The 17,655-nt window shown below is 59.3% G+C and overlaps 1 protein-coding gene across 9 annotated transcripts; it reads left to right on the forward strand.

Annotated features, from left to right (window-relative positions):
• Positions 1-10,255: 10,255 nt before the first annotated feature.
• On the forward strand, positions 10,256-15,733 carry MYL3 (myosin light chain 3). Of its 9 annotated transcripts, none has more exons than XM_049098299.1 (7): positions 10,256-10,521; positions 12,736-12,763; positions 12,916-13,065; positions 13,848-14,021; positions 15,094-15,171; positions 15,286-15,328; positions 15,530-15,733. In XM_049098299.1, the coding sequence occupies exons 1-6, from the start codon at positions 10,375-10,377 to the stop codon at positions 15,312-15,314; spliced, it is 606 nt and encodes a 201-aa protein (XP_048954256.1). In that variant the 5' UTR covers positions 10,256-10,374; the 3' UTR covers positions 15,315-15,328; positions 15,530-15,733. The 9 variants fall into 9 exon arrangements, with proteins under 9 accessions (XP_048954256.1, XP_025314085.1, XP_048954254.1 ...); XM_025458300.3 differs by having other exon boundaries at positions 15,521-15,627; XM_049098303.1 differs by having other exon boundaries at positions 10,308-10,525.
• The last annotated feature ends 1,922 nt before the right edge of the window (positions 15,734-17,655 follow it).

A 17,655-nucleotide genomic window follows, 5' to 3' on the forward strand; every position in this document is an offset into this window, starting at 1 on the left:
TGTGCCTCCGTTTCCTGACCTGTACTTCGGAGTAGTGGTTGCTGCCCGTGAACATTGAAGGGCAGTTGAGAAAAGCGTTTGTTCAGTGGGAAGAATCAAGGCTAGAGGGTCCGAAAGCTACCCAGCTCCCGCGTGACCTTGGAGTGGTCCCTTCTTCACTCCAGGCTGACCTGCCCCCACCCCACCCCACACCGTAGTTGGCTAGGGTTACTGCGCACATGCTCCCCAACTCCTCTCAGCCCTAGGGTTCCTATGCCCGGCAACAGAGGGGGGACCTGGTGGTGGGAGGGGCAGCGTAGGAACAAGCCCTCCCAGCCCAGATGCCTTTCAACAGCGTCCCCACATGCTTGGGCAACCTGGCCAACCTCTTGGGACCCTAGTGGGGGTGGTGGTGCGAGAATGGAGTCTCCTTTCCCAGACGCCTTCCGGGTGGGGTGTGACTTCCCGCTCCAGTGGTTGTAAAATCCCCTGAAGCCTGGTGGGTCCCTGGGGGTGGGGGTGTCTGTGCCTTGGAATACCCCCCTCCCAGGCGTGTTTGACACGTGTTTCCGCCTCTCCCAGCATGGGCTCCCGCTGCTGCTATTTATAACTTTTAAGAGCTCCTGCCGACTGCAAAGTTTTCTTAAACTCAAAATATCACCGAGGTCCTGGGCACGCGTTCCAGAGGCCGGCTGGGCCCTGCGGTTTGAAGGGCCAGGGGGCCAGGAAGGAAGAGGCAGAGGGAAGGGGGTTAGCTCAGACACTAGGTCCTGGCTGGGGCGGGTGGGGGGAGTGGGGGGTGTGGTGGAGAGACCTCGGGTCAGGGACCCCTAGGTCCTAATACTGAGCCCTGCTTGGATTGGAGGGATGCTCTATGTGGGTGGTCCTTGGTCAGGCTGGGCCATTTGAGGACAGCTGGGCCATTTCTCTGGGCCTCAGTTTCCTCTCATGCCTCAGAGAACACAGCCGGGTGAAGCAATGAGCTGGCAATGACACTGGGAACATCTCGGGCTGGGCCCGGGACCGTGTCTGTCCAGCTATCCAGCGCCCGGCACGGAGCCTGGCCCAGAGGCGCCGTGGACGTTGGCTGAACTGGCCAGAAAGGGGAAACACTTGGGGAAGTTTATAAAACTGTGTGTGGGAGAGCGGTGTCCAGAGAGGGGCAACGGTGTGCCAAGGGTCACCAAGCTCATCCAGATCAGGTACCCCAGGTCTTCCCAACACCCAGGGCCCTGTTGGCTATGGAAGAGGCTGAAGGCGCCCATTTGGGGACCAGAGATAACAGGAGTGGCTAAGCATAAATTAGAGACCTCCCCAGAGTGGGAGGGCCCTGGGAGCTGGTTGGGCCCAGGGAGGGCTGCCCAAAGTCAGGTACGTAGGTACATAAGCAGCCCCTTCCTGCCCTGGGTCTCTGGGGCTCCTCTGCCTCTTCAGGAGGGAGTGAAAATCTCAAACCCCACCCCGAGGGGCAAGCTGGAGGTGACTGGAGCCCAACTCTCCAAGGGGAGGCTGATGCCTGGGAGGTGGGGGGCTGTAGGGAGGGTGCACCCCAGTCCTCCAGCACAGGCCAACCAAGCTGCCCTTGTGGCTGCTGTTCTCACTGGGGCCACGGGGGTGGGGCGACTGGCATATCCTTTCTCTGGACCCCAAGGTCAGGTGTGCAGGGCCGGAGATGGCAAGGACTCTTGGCAGCCGCGATCAATGATTCCTCTCTGTGGATCCCAGACCGCTACCGTGATGATTTAGAGTTGGGCTTGGGCTGGGAGCATGCAGACAGGGGTGGGCTGCAGGAGGGGCCAGCTTATTCCCTCCAGGGCCAGAACTCCTGAAGGCAAGGGCCCCTCTTCAGAGATGGGGCTTGCTGTCAGACTAGGCTCCCCGGGTCAAAGAAAACCCCCAGCTCCTCCTCGCTTATCTGCAGCCTTGGATGAGCCCTGTGTTGGAGCAGAATTCCAGCTGATTGTTCCCTTATTGACAGGGCTCTGAGCTCCAAGCTCCAGACAAGCCCCAGCCTTCCGCAAGGCCCTGAGACCCAGGCTGGGGACAAAGGTTGGTGTAAGTGGGGGAGGGAGGAGATTCAGGCCCATGCATGCCTCCATCTGACTGTGCTGGGGGGACTGCACGCCTTCTGAGTTGACCCAAGACCCCTACCCCGTTGTGCAAGCGTGTACCCTGAGGCCTCTGGAGGGGGAGAGGCTCCAGGAGTCAGTGATGAGACGGGGAACACATAACTAACTGCAGGCCCAGCCCCTGATGATCTGCTAGGGATGGGACATGATACTTTGAGGTCCTCTAACATTCCCCATCTCCCCAAGTAGCTTCTTCATTAACCCTGGTTCCTCGGAGCAGAAGGGGCTCAAGTCCCCCTGTTGCAGAGAGCTGAGGGCCTGGCATTCATTGCCCCTCTCCATGTGCTCCGACCCCTGCACTTGGGTGTCCCAGTGCCAGTTTGAGGGGTCATTCTGCATTCCTGGGCATCTGGGAGTCTCTGAATCTGCTATGCAGTTCCTGCCAGCCCTCAAGGCCAGCCTGATGGAGACTTGCCTGCCCCTCAGCCACCCCTCTTTCCCTTTGCCCCCACCCCTGCCTGCTCTGGGGTCCAGGGTCTGGGAAAGGAATGGGTCGGGAGACTTCCAGAGAGCCCTTTCCCACGAGAGCCGAGCTCTGACCCCCGTGCTTATCTGGCCTGAGTGCGCCAAGAATAACACAGATGCTAAGGCTTGCGAGCCCCAAACCTGGGGACGCTGACCTCCCCAGGCCCAGCTGCTGTGCTCTGTCCTCTATTTTCCCTCTGTGAACAGGGAGGGGCGTGGAGGATGACCCTGCAGGGGGCCGGGGAGGAGGCAGTGAAAGGGTCGCAAACACCTGGATACGTACATTTGCGTTCACATTCACGCTCACATATACTCACATAATCTCCCAGACCTCACCAGGCAGGCCTGCTCTGGTTCCCTGATTTCTCTAGTCTTTGCTTCTAATTCCCACCCAGAGCTCCTCCTGCATCAGTGAGCTCAGAGGTGTGATGTGCTAGGTGTGTGTGTAGGCAAAGGCACGTGAATGTGTGGCCATATGTGTTCAAATGGTGTATGTATGTGTGCAACCGTGTGGATGTGCGTGCAGAGGCATGCATACATGCATATAAACATTTGTGCAAAGGCATCTGTGTTGTGTGAGGATTTATGTTTAAAGGTGTGTGCATGGGCATGTGGTTGCACTTGGTGCAGGCACCTGTGGGCAGGGCATGTGACGTGTGCACACACACATACACACATCAGTGTGATTCTTGTTGGCTCTGGTGTTGGTGAAAAGAGACCAGGTGGTGTGGGGAGTGTCCAGGGCCCAGTGAGTATCTCCAGACAGACACAGACACATAGCAGGAGCAGGTTAGCCTGACTCTGGTATTTCTGAGTGTGTGTGTGTGTGTGTGTGTGTGTGTGCGCGCGCACGCACTGTTTTAGACAGGGTAGGCGGGCCGATGTATAAATATCCGCACAGGCAGGTACTGGAATTGACCCTAACTATTCCTGGCTGGGGGCTTGAGCCATTTTTAATGCAGTTCAACACCCTGGGCCACAGAGGGTGTTTGTGTGGCCACTGGAGGCAAGGACACAGCTGGTGCTGGGTGGAGTGGGGTGGGGACAGCGCTGGGTCTGCTGGGGCCACCACAGCAAGGGGACAGGGAGGGAGGCCCTCCTGGTCACCATGACCCCTTCTGCCATCATCACCACCATCCTCGTCACTCTCCTGCCATCACCTCCACCTCTGCCGTCCCCGTCTCCTGTGCTGTCCACGTTCCAGCCCCCACCCCCTCTGTCGTGACTGCCTTGCCCACCCTCTTTTCCTGCCTCCAGGTCTGGTGCCCCTTCTCATCCACTTTGGGCTGCTCGAGGGCAAGGCTAAACCTGTCTTCTCCTCGGCTCGGAGCTGAGGATGGGGGCCGGGGGGGCCGTGTGCACACACACCTCGTCTGTGGGGGGGTCTGGGAGGCTGCATCCAATCCCGGATGCTCTCTGTGTCTCGGGCTGGCCTTGCCACCCTCCCCCCCCACCCTGTTTTTGAATCCGTCCCCGTCTCTGTCTCGGTCCCCGTGTCTCATCTCTGGTCAGCCGGGGTCCACGTCTCCAGTTTCCCCACGCGGGCCCAGGGGGGAGCCCGGTCCTCCTCCCAGCCAGCAGGGACTGTTTGCCTGAGACAGTTGGTCCATCCAGTCAAACAACCACCCAATTCAGACTCCTCGTCCGACCGACGGGTTTTTTTTTTCCCCTGCTAAATTTACTCTCCTTTTTGACTGAATTGGCCATTCAACAGAGGTTGTGTCCACATGCCCCCACCCCGCCCCGTGCCAACAGAGGAACGGTCTCACAGATGGCCAGGCACCCAGGGCCAGGAGCACCCAGACGTGCTCCGACACACATGGGCTTCCAGCCTCGTGTGACACACGTGCGCACACAAGACGTCACACATCTACACACACATTCACACCTCCCACCGCAGTGCCAGCATCCGGCCACCCTCAGACCTGTTCTGGGGAAGCCTCGGGGAGGTGGGACCTGGGGCAGAGCCCCCACCCTGCAGCCTGGGGCAGCCATGACCCCCTTCCTCCGAGGCCAGCTTGGTCCCAGCCACCTTCCTGCACCCTCGGCCCATCTTCGTGGGGCTTCTGGTCACCTCGGGCTGCCACCGAGCCCCTGCAAGCCTCAGGAGCAGCTCCCAGACCCTGAGCCTAAAAGGGGACTCTTTTTTTTTCTTCCAAGGACAATAAATATTTGCTCTTTGGGAAACTGCTCGTGGGAGGGTACAGGGTTTGGCCCAGTGGCGGGAATGTCCAGGGCAGTTTAGGGAGGCCGCAGGCCATGCTGGGGGGTGGGGCGGCGGGGGCACTGGGTGGGACTTAGCCCCAATCCCTCGGACCCTTGCCTTAGGCTCTGTTTTCTCCACTCTTTGGGTCAGCACGTTGGCACACCTCTTCCCATCCCTCCCACCCACCCGACACTCCTCTACACTCGAACTCACCCCTTGAGAGCCTTTCCACTCCCATCACCCTCGTCAGCCCCCACCCCTTTCCCACACACTCAGGAGGCCTGGCCCCAACTTGCAGTCTGACTCTTTGGACTAAATGAGGGGTTCAGTATTCTGGGACACATTTCCAATCGACCTCTTTAGACCAGCCTCGGAGGGCAGGACTGATGTCCCCCAGGCCAGGCCCCTGAGAACACAGCATGCCCTTCAGACTGAGCCCCAAAAGTCAGGACTACGCCTTCCTTCTGTAAAGAACCAAGCCCGGCCGACAGTGTCCCCTGTCCTGTCCTCCCATGAGGCACTGGTCCCTAGAGGCTCTTGCCTGCCCACCCCTCCCTTATGCTCAATTGGGCTCCCAAATATAGCGGCCGTGGCCACAGCCGGCCAGGACACCACAGCCCCAAGCGTCAGTCCTGGGCAGGGATCAGAGGGGCAGGAGCTGATTATAGGTCCCTGGGCCAAACCCGGGGCTTGCCTGCCAGCCCGCTGGGTCCTGCCACCCCCACCCCAGAACCACAAGGTTGGAGCATCTGGTCCCCGTCAGCACAGTGGGCAGAGGGAGGGGCCTGAGGGTTGTATTTGGCCTGCTGAGGACAGAGTTGTCTGTGTGTGGTGTGGGGGTGGCGAGGATGGGCCAGGGCTCGGGGGCAGTGACGGTCACCTCGTCCCACCCCTGGCCATTGTACAGATGGGGAAACTGAGGCTCAGAGCAGCCAGGACCAGCCCGGGTCACAAGAGCATAAGGAGACTCCTGCCTCCCCCTTGGCCACTCCTTCCCATCTTTCAAGGCCTGGGGCTATGCTCCGGGAAGCAGGCCACATCCTGTTGGTGGCACAGCAGTGCTGCTGGGAAGTCCTCCTTGGAGTCAGACTTTCACCCAATGATCCAGGACCGTGGGATGGTGCACAAATTCCTCTCCTCCTGGTCCTCGTGGCTGCCTCGTGCCACCTCTGGCTAGAGTCTCTGGGCAGCTCCTGCTGCTGGGTGGTTGGGCAGGGGCTGAGGGCCTTGCATGGGGTCTGTGCTTATGGCACCTGACATGTGGCGGAGGGTTCACATCTCTGTGGATACACATGTGTGCCCTGGTGGGTGAGCTGCCGCCCATGGGCCTGCCTACGCCTGGACGGGGTCCCCAGGACCTGCTGCACAGCAACATTTGACCTACTTCTAAGGCTCTGGGTCTGGCCCAGGCCGCGTTCTCGACTCCTCCGGGAAGTGTGGGCCTGCATCCCAGCCCAGAGGCCTCGGGCCAGGAGGGGCGGTCTGGGGCGGGCCAGGGCAGCCCATGGAGCCTGTGGCCAGGGGCACAAGAGCCCGACCCTCCTTCCCTGCCTCTGGCTCCTGGGCCCAAAGGACAGCCAGGCCTTATCCATCCCTCCCTCCCATCACCCTCCACCACCCCCCTCCACGTGGCCACCATATTCTCAGCTCCCCAGATTGGCTCTGACAGGATGAGGGACATTCCTCATGCCCCTCAGAGGAACACTAGCGGGAAGGCCTGCCAAGCACTCACCCCCACTGTTTGCCAAGAGCTTACCCTCCCCTGTCCCCCGCCCTTGTCTACACAGAGCTGGAGGGCAACGCCAGTCTGGAAAGCCAGCCGCCCCTGTCCTGGGTCCTGGGTGCTGAGTCCTGGATCCTGGGTCCAGTTTAGAGTCCTGGTCCTTGGCCTAGGGTCTTGGGTCTGGAGTCTGGATTTAAGGTCTGGGTTTGGCATCCTGCATTTTAAAGTCTGGGTTCCCAGAGTGGGATCAGGTTCTGGGCCTTGAATTCTAGGTTCTAAGTTTGGCATTCAGATTCTGAGACCCAGGTCTGGAGTCTGGGTTCCAGGTCTGCAGTCTGGGTTCTGGGTCGGGGATCCTGGGTTCTGGGGTTTGGGTTTGGAGCCAAAGCCTGGTTTCTATCCCTTTTACGCCCCCTGCTGGCTGGTCTTCATGGTCAAGTCGCCCTTGAGACCACGGGGTCGCCCTACCTTTTCAGGCTATTGAGAAGAACCTCCACCAGCGGGTGGAAGTGGCACCCAGAGCAGGCCCTGGGTTGACGTGGTGGCAGCAGCTGGCTGCACTGCTGTCCCCGGGGTCCCTTGCAGTGAGTCTAGCCAGTCTTCCAGCAAATCCCCCTCACTCCCTAATCTCCCTTGACCCTATGCCGGGGCTGCGGTTTGGCAATGGGTCCCAGGCACCCGGTGAGAAATGAGTAAATTGAGACGTTTGGGACCTTTGCTCATCCAACATTTCCTGCGTGCCTACTGTGTGCTAGGCTCTGTTGTAGACTCTGGGAACATAGAAGTGTGGGAGAACAAAGACACCTCCATGACAGCGGATACCCGTGGGAAGGAGGGGATCCACGTAAGAAACTAGATAACAAAGAAACAGGTTTATTTTAGGATGCACAACGATGGGGAGTCAGGGTGAGAGACAAGGCAGAGGGAGCAGGTCCAGGATAGTCTGAGGAGGCTTCTCGGAGGACGTGACATATCACCGGGACCAGAGGGTGACAAGGAGCAAGCCAGGGCCCGGCTTCCAGACAAGGGGATAGGAGAAGGAAACAGCTTATGCAAAGGTATTGGGGCTGGAAATAACCTAGAGGGAGGCTAGTGTGGCCCGGAGTCTTCTGCTTCTATCCATGGGCCCCTCAGAAGTCAGGGCTCACATCTTCCCCAGCATCCCCCTTGGCTGGAGAGAGACGGGGCTCTGGAATGTAGTACTTGTGAGTCTGCATTAGACGGGGTCACACTCAGACAGTGGAGCTGAAGGAACCAAAGGGGTAGGATCCAGACCCCCCAGGCCCTGCCTGGGTCTTGCCTGCTGGCTGTCATTCCTGGGGGGCACAGAGTTCAGGCCGGGACCCGGGAGAGGGAGAGAGCCATGCCTTATTGTGGCCGGACCTTATCGCCCACTGCCTGCCCACCTGCCCACCCCCGCCTTGCTTCTGGCCTCAACAGCCTGTCCTGTTGGCAGGAGAGGGGGCCGGTCTCTGCAGAGCCCCTGCTGGGGGCCGGGCATTAGTTCTAGGTTGAGAGTGGTCCCACAGGGTGAGCCCTGGGGCCCTGTTGCTCCCAGGAGCCATAGCTCAGCCTCCATCTGAGCCTTGGGGAAGGAGTAGAGGATGGCTCTGTCCACAGTGTCCCCTCTGCAGGACCACATCTCCCCCATGCATGAGGGAAGGGGACTGAGGTGCCCCCGCCCCGCTCCCCCAGACAGAGGAGGTGGCGCTGTGTGCTCCCATGGGCTGCCTAAGCCTGGCCACCCTGTAGCACGGACCTGGCGGCTGAGGCTCCGGAGGCCCATGTCCCTCACCTACCCCTGTTCGAGATGGTGATGGGTGGTTGCTGAGGCACGGCAGTTATGTGTGCATGAAAGAAATGAGATCGGGAGTCTGGGTGCCAGAGTGTGGCCTCTGCCCTGGGCCTCGGTTTCACCCGTGATGGATGAAGGGGATTGGGTAGTGTCTTGGCTGGAGGGTGGCTGGAGTCCCCATGGGACATCCAGAGTCAGTTGTCCTGAGGGCCAGTGGGCCTGGGCGACGGGGCTGCCTGGAGGCCTCCCTCACTCTGTGTGTCCCCCTCTGGCTGTGTTCTCTTGTGGTATTTCTGGCTCGTCTCTGCGGACCCTCCCCCCACCCCTTTTTTCCCTCAATACTCTTGCCAAACATCTGGAAGGAAAGTGAAAAACTTGCCTCCCCCCTCCCCACCCCAGCACCGGATGTTGTCAGATTTCCAGATGTGGGGTGATCTGCCCTCCAGATGAGGGGAGGAATGTCCTGTGCTCCAGTTAGGAGGGGGCCAGGCTCCATCCCTCCACCGTGTCCCCCTCTCCAGGAGGATGAGTGATAGGGCTCAGCCGCAAGACTGCTAGGGGACTCCAGGTAGAGGCCCCCCAATCCTGCCCTCAGGCTGAGGCCCCAGGCCCTCTCCACACCCAGGAATCCCCCTCCCTCCGGGCCTGGAGGGGGGAGGGGCATTGCCTCTGAAGTTTCTATCAAAGGCTCCAGGCACTTAAAAATAACAAGGAGCACCTCCTTCCCACCCCGGCACAGAGGAAGGGAGCCCAATGTGCTCACAAGATGTCCTTACTCTCAGAGTTCTGCGCCCAGAGGGGCCTCATGCCACCTCAGCCCTCCCACCTCTCCCACTTAGCCGAACAGTGGCCCAGCCTGGCTGCCCTCAGGCCCTGCCGTCTGTCTGCTGAGGGCTGGGCCTGGGGGGTGAGCACCAGGGGGCAAACCTGGCTTAGCTTCCCGAGGCCCCTCAGAGATGCAGACCCGCTCCCAGGGCCCCCACCCCAGGGTCAGCCCAAGGAAGTATGGGGCGGTGGTGGCGGGAGGTGGGGGGGTGGGGGGCACAGACAAGGATCCTCCTGGGAGAGGGGGTGGTGGCCCGGAGTGCGCCAAGTGGAGGAAGGGCGCGCTGCAGAGGGTGCAGTGGGTCCCAGGGTCTGGTGAGGAACAGCCCTGAGCTCTGTGGGTAAAGTGGGCCACAGGCCAGTGGGGGGAAGAGGGGATGGGAAGTGGGGTGAACAGAGAAGCAAGCCACTGGGCCAGCTGGGTGCTGGTGAAGGGGGCCGCGGAGACCACTGGGCTGCTGGACTGGGGCTGAGTGGCTGCCCTCGGGGGTGGGGTGGGGGAGTGGCACCCATGCTATTGCCACTTGAGGTGTTCCTGGGGACCCTCCGGATGGGGCTGCAGCTGCCTGCCAGCCATGACCAGACACTCACACACGGATATATATAAACACCAGACACAAACACACGGAAGCAACACTCACAGACACACTCACGCAGATACACACAGACACGTGCACACGTATAAACACCCAGAGGCAGACCCACTGAGCCAACATGGAGACAGGCACAGGCCGTCACCCACAGAGACACACAGACTCCTCCCCCCCCCCACACACACACGTGGGAATTGGATGCACAGCTGGGAAGTTTAACTCAAGAGGTGCCCCTAGGTAATCATGGTCCTGCCCCCACCACAACACACACTTGGTCCGGCCTCGTGGTGCTGTTCAATTTGTTGACCTGCTGAGGGTTGTCGTGCCCATGTGTGCGTGTGCATTCGAGGGTGAGTGTGTGGTGAGCAGTGGCCTCTGTCCTCTGCTCCCCCTCCCTCTCCCTAACAGGTGATTGGGAGGAATGGAAAGCCCTCCCTCTCCTCTACCCATTCCTGAGCCTGAACAATGCCCTCCCCAGGCCCCAAAATAGCCCCTGAGCTTAGCCAATGTCCTTTTATGGCTCTGTCCCTATTGTGCACGGCGGGGGTGGGGCTGGGGTCAGGAGGTGTCCAGACAGGATAAAGGCCAGGCCCAGGAGCTTCACCTACCCTGCTCTCTGCTTCCTTCTCTCCACTTCCCTCTTTGTACTTACAGCTTCCATGGCCCCCAAGAAGCCAGACCCCAAGAAGGACGAGGCCAAGGCAGGCCAGAAGGCAGCTCCTGCTCCTGCTCCTGCTCCAGCCCCTGCCCCTGCACCCGAACCCGAGCGCCCCAAGGAAGCGGAGTTTGATGCCTCCAAAATCAAGGTGGGTATGGGAGCTGGGTTTTGGCAGGAGGGACAGGGCAGGTAAGTGGATCCCAGAGTGGACCTACCCAATGGCAGGCCAGACTCCAGAAAGTGGGCACTGAGCTAAAGCTGGAAGCTTCTGTGCCGAGGTCAGACAAGCCCCGAGGCGCTTTAGGCATCAGGACGGCTGTAGTGGGAGGGATGGTGGTCAGACATCAGGCAGGACTCCCCCAGTGCTGCTGAAGGGACATCTTTGGGTGGTTTTGGAAACTGTCCCTTGCCCTCGTCCATGGACCTCACTACCCGTGGGGAATCCTGGAGCCGCCCAGACCCCAATCCCGGCAGCCAGCTGGATCCTCCTTTTTCAGCTGTGGAGTGTCATGTCCATGCCAAGTCCCCCAGGGTGGCCAGAGTGCAGAGCATGGGGAAGTGAGGCCCCTGCCCAGCCTGGGTCACGCTCACCCCTACCAGGGTGGCCAGCGCTGGGTGGGCCTCAGTTTTTAGGTGGGGAAACTGAGGCAAAGGCTGGGTAGGTCACTCGGGAAATTGGTCTTGGGGCTGTGACCAGTGCACCCAGAGCCCTTCCCCAGTTAGGAAGTCTTTCTCAGAGTCTAAACTGGGAGGAAGAGCCATGACTCCCACCGATGGCATTTGCATAGTGGCACGCACCCCGTGTCCTGCCTGTTCCCTGTTCTTGGCTGGCCACCGGTCACGGCTGCCCTGGCTACTGGCTGAGGGGCCCGCCCGGCTCCGCGCGGCTCCTCGTGTCCAGCCAGCCCTGCAGCCCGACTGCATAGAACTATCTTCCGTTTGTGATCCCTTCCTGGGGTGCCTACATTGTCCCTCAAGACATGGGTTCAGATCCCAGCCTGGCTCCATCCTGTTCACTGCTCTGAGGCATGGCTTCCTCAGATGTGACAAGGGACAATAAGCCCTCCTCGAAGGTTATTGGGAACTGTTCCTGGAAAGTGCCTCCTGGAGCTGGCTCCCTGAGCGCCAACCACCCCCAAGGGCTAAGCTCGTGTCCCGCAGGCAGTCTGACTACCCCCAGCCCATGGTGGCATGGTCTGGTCTCACCGCATCTGAGGCTGGCACAGACTCCCCTCTGAGAGGAGGGCATAGAGAAGCCCCTTGTGTGTCCGCCTGGCTCTCCCCCCACCCCCGGGCTGGCCAGGAAAGGGCAGGGGCTTTGCCAGGACGCTCAGGAGCCTAACTTCAGCAGGCTTCCTGGTGGGCCGGGAACAGCTGAGTTGAGTCAGAGGGCTGGAAGGGACAAGCACGGGCGAGGTGGCAGAGGTGTGCCATGGAGGTGGGTGGGGCTCCCAGGGAGGTGCCAGCCATGCCCCCTCCCCCAAGCTCCCTCCTGTGACCTTGACCTTGAGGCGAGTGACTCAGTGATAAAAATAGATCTGGTATCCGATGAGGAGGGGGAAACCGGGTCCCCGGAGGCTTCCTGACCTCAGGTGGCTCTCTGATGTGGCCTCCCAAACACTCAACACCGCCACCATGCCCCCATGCTGTGCTGCGGTGGGGGCTGCCCCGGGTGGACGGGGTGGATGCATGGGCTGCGGAAGGCCCAGGTGTAGGCAGGGCTGTGAGTGGCAGTGCCCACCTTGAGGTCTCTGTGAGGGGCACTTGCAGACACACACAGGTGTGAATGCACACACGTACATCACACACATACACGCACGCACTCCTGTGGATATGCTCTCATGCTGAAAGAAACCCTCTGGCCTGTACCCTCACCCTTGCTCCTCCTGCCACCTCCCTCCCACCGACGATGAGATGAGCCCTCCCGTCTCACTCATATGAACAGTCCTGCCCACTGAGCCCCAGACCTGCTGGGGGGCGGCAAAGCCAGTCTGGTTGGATCATCTGGCTTCAGACACACCCGTCCAGGACCAGGGGCATCAGGTAAGGCCTACCCTGGGCTGAGGACTCAGGGCACCAGGCCAGCCTTCTCACCCTCTCCCGGATGCAGCCCACCAGCCATCAGGGTCTGGGCACCTGCAGACCCGAGGCCCTCTAGCTCAAACAGGTCAGGAGGAGTGAGGAGGCAGGAAGGTGCTAAGGTAGACAGCAGGAGCTCATGGGTGGCAGAAGCTGGAATAGGGACAGGCTGGGGCAGCCAAGAGGTTGAGGCCTGGGCCGTGCCTGAGGAGTACTCAGGTGGGCTGAGGCCCGGCCCCACCCTCTGAGCCAGGCACTCAGAATCTTTGGGGTCTCCTTTCAGATCGAGTTTACACCGGAGCAGATTGAAGGTAAGCAAAGGTCTTGAGCCCAGGGGCTATAGGGCTGGACCTGGGGTCCCCAGTCTGAGATCCCTGCCAGTGTGGGGTGAGTCCTTCCGGTGTGGGGTGTGTAGGGTGGGCTTACTTTGGGAGGACCCACGGTTCACATCCTCTCCCGGCAGAGTTCAAGGAAGCCTTCATGCTGTTTGACCGCACGCCCAAGTGTGAGATGAAGATCACGTACGGGCAGTGCGGGGATGTTCTGCGCGCGCTGGGCCAGAACCCTACACAGGCCGAGGTGCTCCGTGTCCTAGGGAGACCAAAGCAGGAAGGTTGGTATGCATTCGTGCCAGGCCCCCGGGGAGACGGCTGGGGTGGGCTGCCCTCTGGATGGCACAGTTACCTCCCTGCTCTGTGCTCTCCTGGCATCTTCCTTCCCATCATCTGGATGAGGAACCGAGGCAGGGCTCAGGTGATGCTGAAAGGTAACAAGCAATGAGGTTGCTGGGCCATCCCGCCCCATGCTACTGGTCACAGGAAACTGATAGTGCAGAGTAGCCTCAGTGCTGGTGTGAGGGCGGTCAGGGGGCCCCCAGCCTCGGCTGCCAGTGGCCCCTCCTGGTTTCCACGGCATCTCTCTGGGCCTCAGGGCCAGATTCCCTCACCACTCCTGCCAGAGAGGGCTGCCTGCTTTGCCTCACAGAGGAGTGAGGCCCAAGCCCCCTCTGCAGATTCCAAAGTCCCGGAGAAGGTCTGGGATGGGGCCCGTGGCTCCTGACCAAGCACAAGGAGTGTGTGTGTTGGGGAGGGCGCCTATACGAAAATGACACTATCTCGGATGGTTTCCCGAAAGGAGAGCAGAGGCGCTAGACAGGGCCCGGGGGGTGCCACTGCAGCAAACTGTCCCTGTGGACAGCAAAGGATTCTGTGAACAGTGCAATTCTGGGCTGGCTGTAAAGTGCCTGGCAATGGCGAAGTGATTTGTAAATGGCTAACTGGAGCAGAGTGCTCTGGGACTGACTGTGTGAGGGCGATAGCTCTTTGCTACATGGCCCAGGGGAAGGGGGTGCCCACCCTGCCCCTCAGAGCGTGGGACTCGGCCATGTCTCCACAGAGCTTAACACCAAGATGATGGACTTCGACACCTTCCTGCCCATGCTCCAGCACATCTCCAAGAACAAGGACACAGGCACCTATGAGGACTTCGTGGAGGGGCTGCGGGTCTTCGACAAGGAAGGCAATGGCACCGTCATGGGCGCCGAGCTCCGCCACGTGCTGGCCACTCTGGGTGAGGGCCGCCTCCTCTGCACTCCCACCCCTCCTCTGGGGGGCATCCCTGGGGAAAACCAATCCATCACCAGCCCAGCCTGTGTCTCACCTGTGAAATGGAGAGAATGACACAGTCAAGGTGCCTCTGTGCCAGGCGACAGAAATGTGGAGAATCTAGAAATCTAGAAATCTAGGGAGGGAAAAAGAAGGTGTGTGGGTACAGCCCACGGAACCAAAAGGGGTTGAGGACGGCTCTGGGGACAGGGTCGGGGCAGGGGGCAGTGTAGGGCATTCCGCAGGACCAATCCAGTCGTGGGGTCCACTGTCTCAAGGTCAGTTTCCAGGGACACATTAGGTAAGGTGCCTGCCTCTCGGACATCCTGACCCCCATCGTCTGGCTGGCAGGGGCACCTTCTTCTCAAAGGAGTATTTTGTACAGAAAATGTTTATCAAGCACTTGCTCAGTATGTCTGCTCAAAGTATGTTTCCCTGCATCAGATATTTACTGAACTCCTAGTGTGTGCTTGGCCCTGGGCTGGTCTCTGGGGTTGTGTGTGTAGCTGAGGGTAGGAGGTTACCCCCCATCCCAGTGTGGGGAGCAGCATAGTACACAAAACCCAGGGGCAGGAAAGTGGCAGACTTGTCTGGAGAGCAGAGATGCTGTCTCCTTGTCTCCTCCACCCTGTCCCCCAGGGCCCTCAGCTCCACCCCATGGGCCCTTCCTCTAGCCTCAAAAGGGACAGCTTCCAGGGATCTGATGCGGGGACTGGCCTCCTCTTGGTGGAAGGAGCCCCCAGCAGCCTGTTGAAAAGACTGTGTGTGCTGGTGACTTGAAGACCAAGCTGGCCCTGTTATGGGCAGAGCCCAGGCTTGGAGGGTGCACCAGCACTCTAGGTCCCTCCTGCTGTTTTGACTTGTCACTGATATTCCTGGTCTTGGAAACGGGGGTGATGGCTAAGACCTTGTGAGCCAGGACGGTTGTGCCAAAGTGGGGATACTGGGGAAGCAGACCCACGATCCAGAGGGGCTCCGTGGGCCCTCCACGCCTCGCACCTTTCAGGGGTGCTGACTCAGCCTCCCTCCCTGGCCAGGTGAGAGGCTAACGGAAGATGAGGTGGAGAAACTGATGGCGGGGCAGGAAGACTCCAATGGCTGCATCAACTATGAAGGTGTGCTCAGCAGGAGGGGGGCTGCTGGTGGTGGTGAGGGCACTGGGACCCTAGGCTCCTGCCCGAGGCCGCCCAGGGCTCAACCCCTGCCACTCGCTCTGCCCTTCTTTGCAGCATTTGTGAAGCACATCATGGCCAGTTGAACCTCTCATCCCAGGTGAGACCTCTACTCCTTTCCAAACCTGCTGCTACCCCTGCCCCCTCTGCCCATCTCAGCATGGTTGTCCTCTCCCATCTCAGCATCCAAATCCCATGTTGCCACCTCCCCGTCTCTAACTCCGGCTCTCAGGTGACACCTGGCTGCCTCGCTCCGCCCCTTCCGCTGTAACCTGTGACCCTTTACTCTCAGGGAGCCCAGGAGGCCATGCTGGGGACAGCTCATCTCCCACTTATGGTGCAAACACCAGCGACCTGGGATTCGGGGAGAAGGGGAGCACATCGAGAATCCTACGGCAGCCCCTCTGCCGGCCCTGCAGACCTGTGTGCCTGGCATCTCTCCCTACCAGCTGTGCATCTCTGTCCTCACCCCATGGGCCTCATGAATAAATGCCATCTTTCCTTCCTTTTTCCTTCTTTCTTTTGTTCCTTCCTTCTTTTCTTCCCCCACCCCTCTCTCCTTCTTTCTTTCTTTCCTGTCTGTGGCCTTTGATTGACTTCTATAAAATCTATGAGTCCCACATGGTGAGCCCTGGACAAAATGAGGGGAGTCATGCTGAAATCCTGCCTCCTTGCTCCCCTTCAAAAATATCCCACCTGCTGTGCCCAACCCTCTGAGCTTGCCTACCAGGACACTGGGGCAGGAGCAGGGCTGAGCTGGAAGAGGCCTGGGTGCCCTGTCCTCCCCTTCTCTCTTTAAGAAGTGGCAGCTCTGCTGTGGCCCCTCACGCAGGGGTGCCAGTGGGATATCTGAATTGTCTCACACCACCACCAGCAATCAGGGAACCGTGGGGCATTGGCCCAGGGCTGCCCATGTCACAGATGGAGAAACTGAGACCTGGAACAGCGCATGACCTTAACCTGAGTCACCCTGGGAATGAATGGCCGGGCAGGAGCTAACTTTGTCCCCAGGCTGTCAGAATTGAAGGGGCCTCAGATCCCTGACTGCATCAGATGGAGAGACCAAGGCACTCTGCCTGTGGTGTGGTGGTAGGCCAGAGGAGGAGTCCTTACTGGGGTAGTATCTGGCGTCCCCATTGGGTTCCCCAGCCCTGGGCTTCTCAGCAGAAGATAAGTATGCAGTCCCTGCAATGACAGAAGGAGGTACAGACACCTGCTGCAAACCTCGACCCCATTGTCTACACCCTGCTCAGGAGCCAGGGCCCCTCCCCTCCCCTTGGAGCCCAGCAGGGAGAGTGAGAGGAAGCTTCCCGGAGCAGGTGATCTACTGATCAGGACTGAGAGCAATGCCCTGCAGAGAGCCTGGGGGCCCTTGGAACAGGGGGTATGGGGGAGATTGAGGGCTTAGAGTGGGGAGTGGGCCACACAGGGTAGGGAAGGAGGACCCAGGAGGTCAGGGCAGCTCCATCAGGATGCATTTCAGTGGCTCTTGTGCACGCCAGTGTGTCTGCATGGAGGTGACCCTGTGCGTGTGTGAGCGAGTCTGAAGATGAGCACAGATTAGGCTGCCTGTAGGCATTGGTGTGATGTGGGGACATTCCTGCAAGTATGTCGGGATTGTGAGCGTGAGAGTGTGTGGGGGGAGTGTGTCAGCAGTGTACGTGAGACCATGCGTGAGGGGTGTGAGTGTCTATGCAGGAGTCTGTCTCATCTTCATTCTCTCGGAGTTTATAGAGCACTAACTGTTGCCAGGCTCCGTCCTAGGCCCTGGGAACACGGTAGGGGAGAAAGCAGTCAAAACCTCTGCCCTCATGGAGCTCACAAAGACCTGACAAATCACCACCCATAAAATGTGTCAACAGGCGATAAAGGCTGAGAAGGGACCCAAAGTCGGGTAGAGGCTGTGAGTGTGTGTGTATGTGTCTGTGTGTGTAAGAGCTGAGAGGGGGTTGACATGTTAAGTCGTGAGGCCAGTGATGATCGGAGAAGGTAATGGTTGGGCGAAAAAGAGAAGATAATATCCAGAATACATAAAGGACTCCTACAAGTCAACAGCAAAATAATAGACAACCCAATTTGAAAATGGGCAAAAGACTCGAATAGACATTTCTCCAAAGAGGATCTACAAATGGCCGATTAGCATGTGAATAGATGTTCATGTGAATAGATGTTCGACACCACTAATTAGGAAAATGCAAATCCAAACCACCATGAGATACCACTTCACACCCAATTAGGATGGCTCTTGTCCAAGAACCAAGAAACAGAGCATAACAAGTATTGTGAGAATGTGGAGAAATTGGAGCCCGCCGGTGGGAACGTAAATGGTGCAGCCGCTTTGGAAAACGCTATGGAGGGTGGTCACTAAAATAAAAACATATTCCCATAGGATCCAGCAATTCCATTTCTTTTTTTTTTTTTTTTCAG

Source organism: Canis lupus, chromosome 20 (assembly GCF_003254725.2).
Source record: "Canis lupus dingo isolate Sandy chromosome 20, ASM325472v2, whole genome shotgun sequence".
In the NCBI taxonomy this organism is placed as follows: Eukaryota; Metazoa; Chordata; class Mammalia; order Carnivora; family Canidae; genus Canis; species Canis lupus.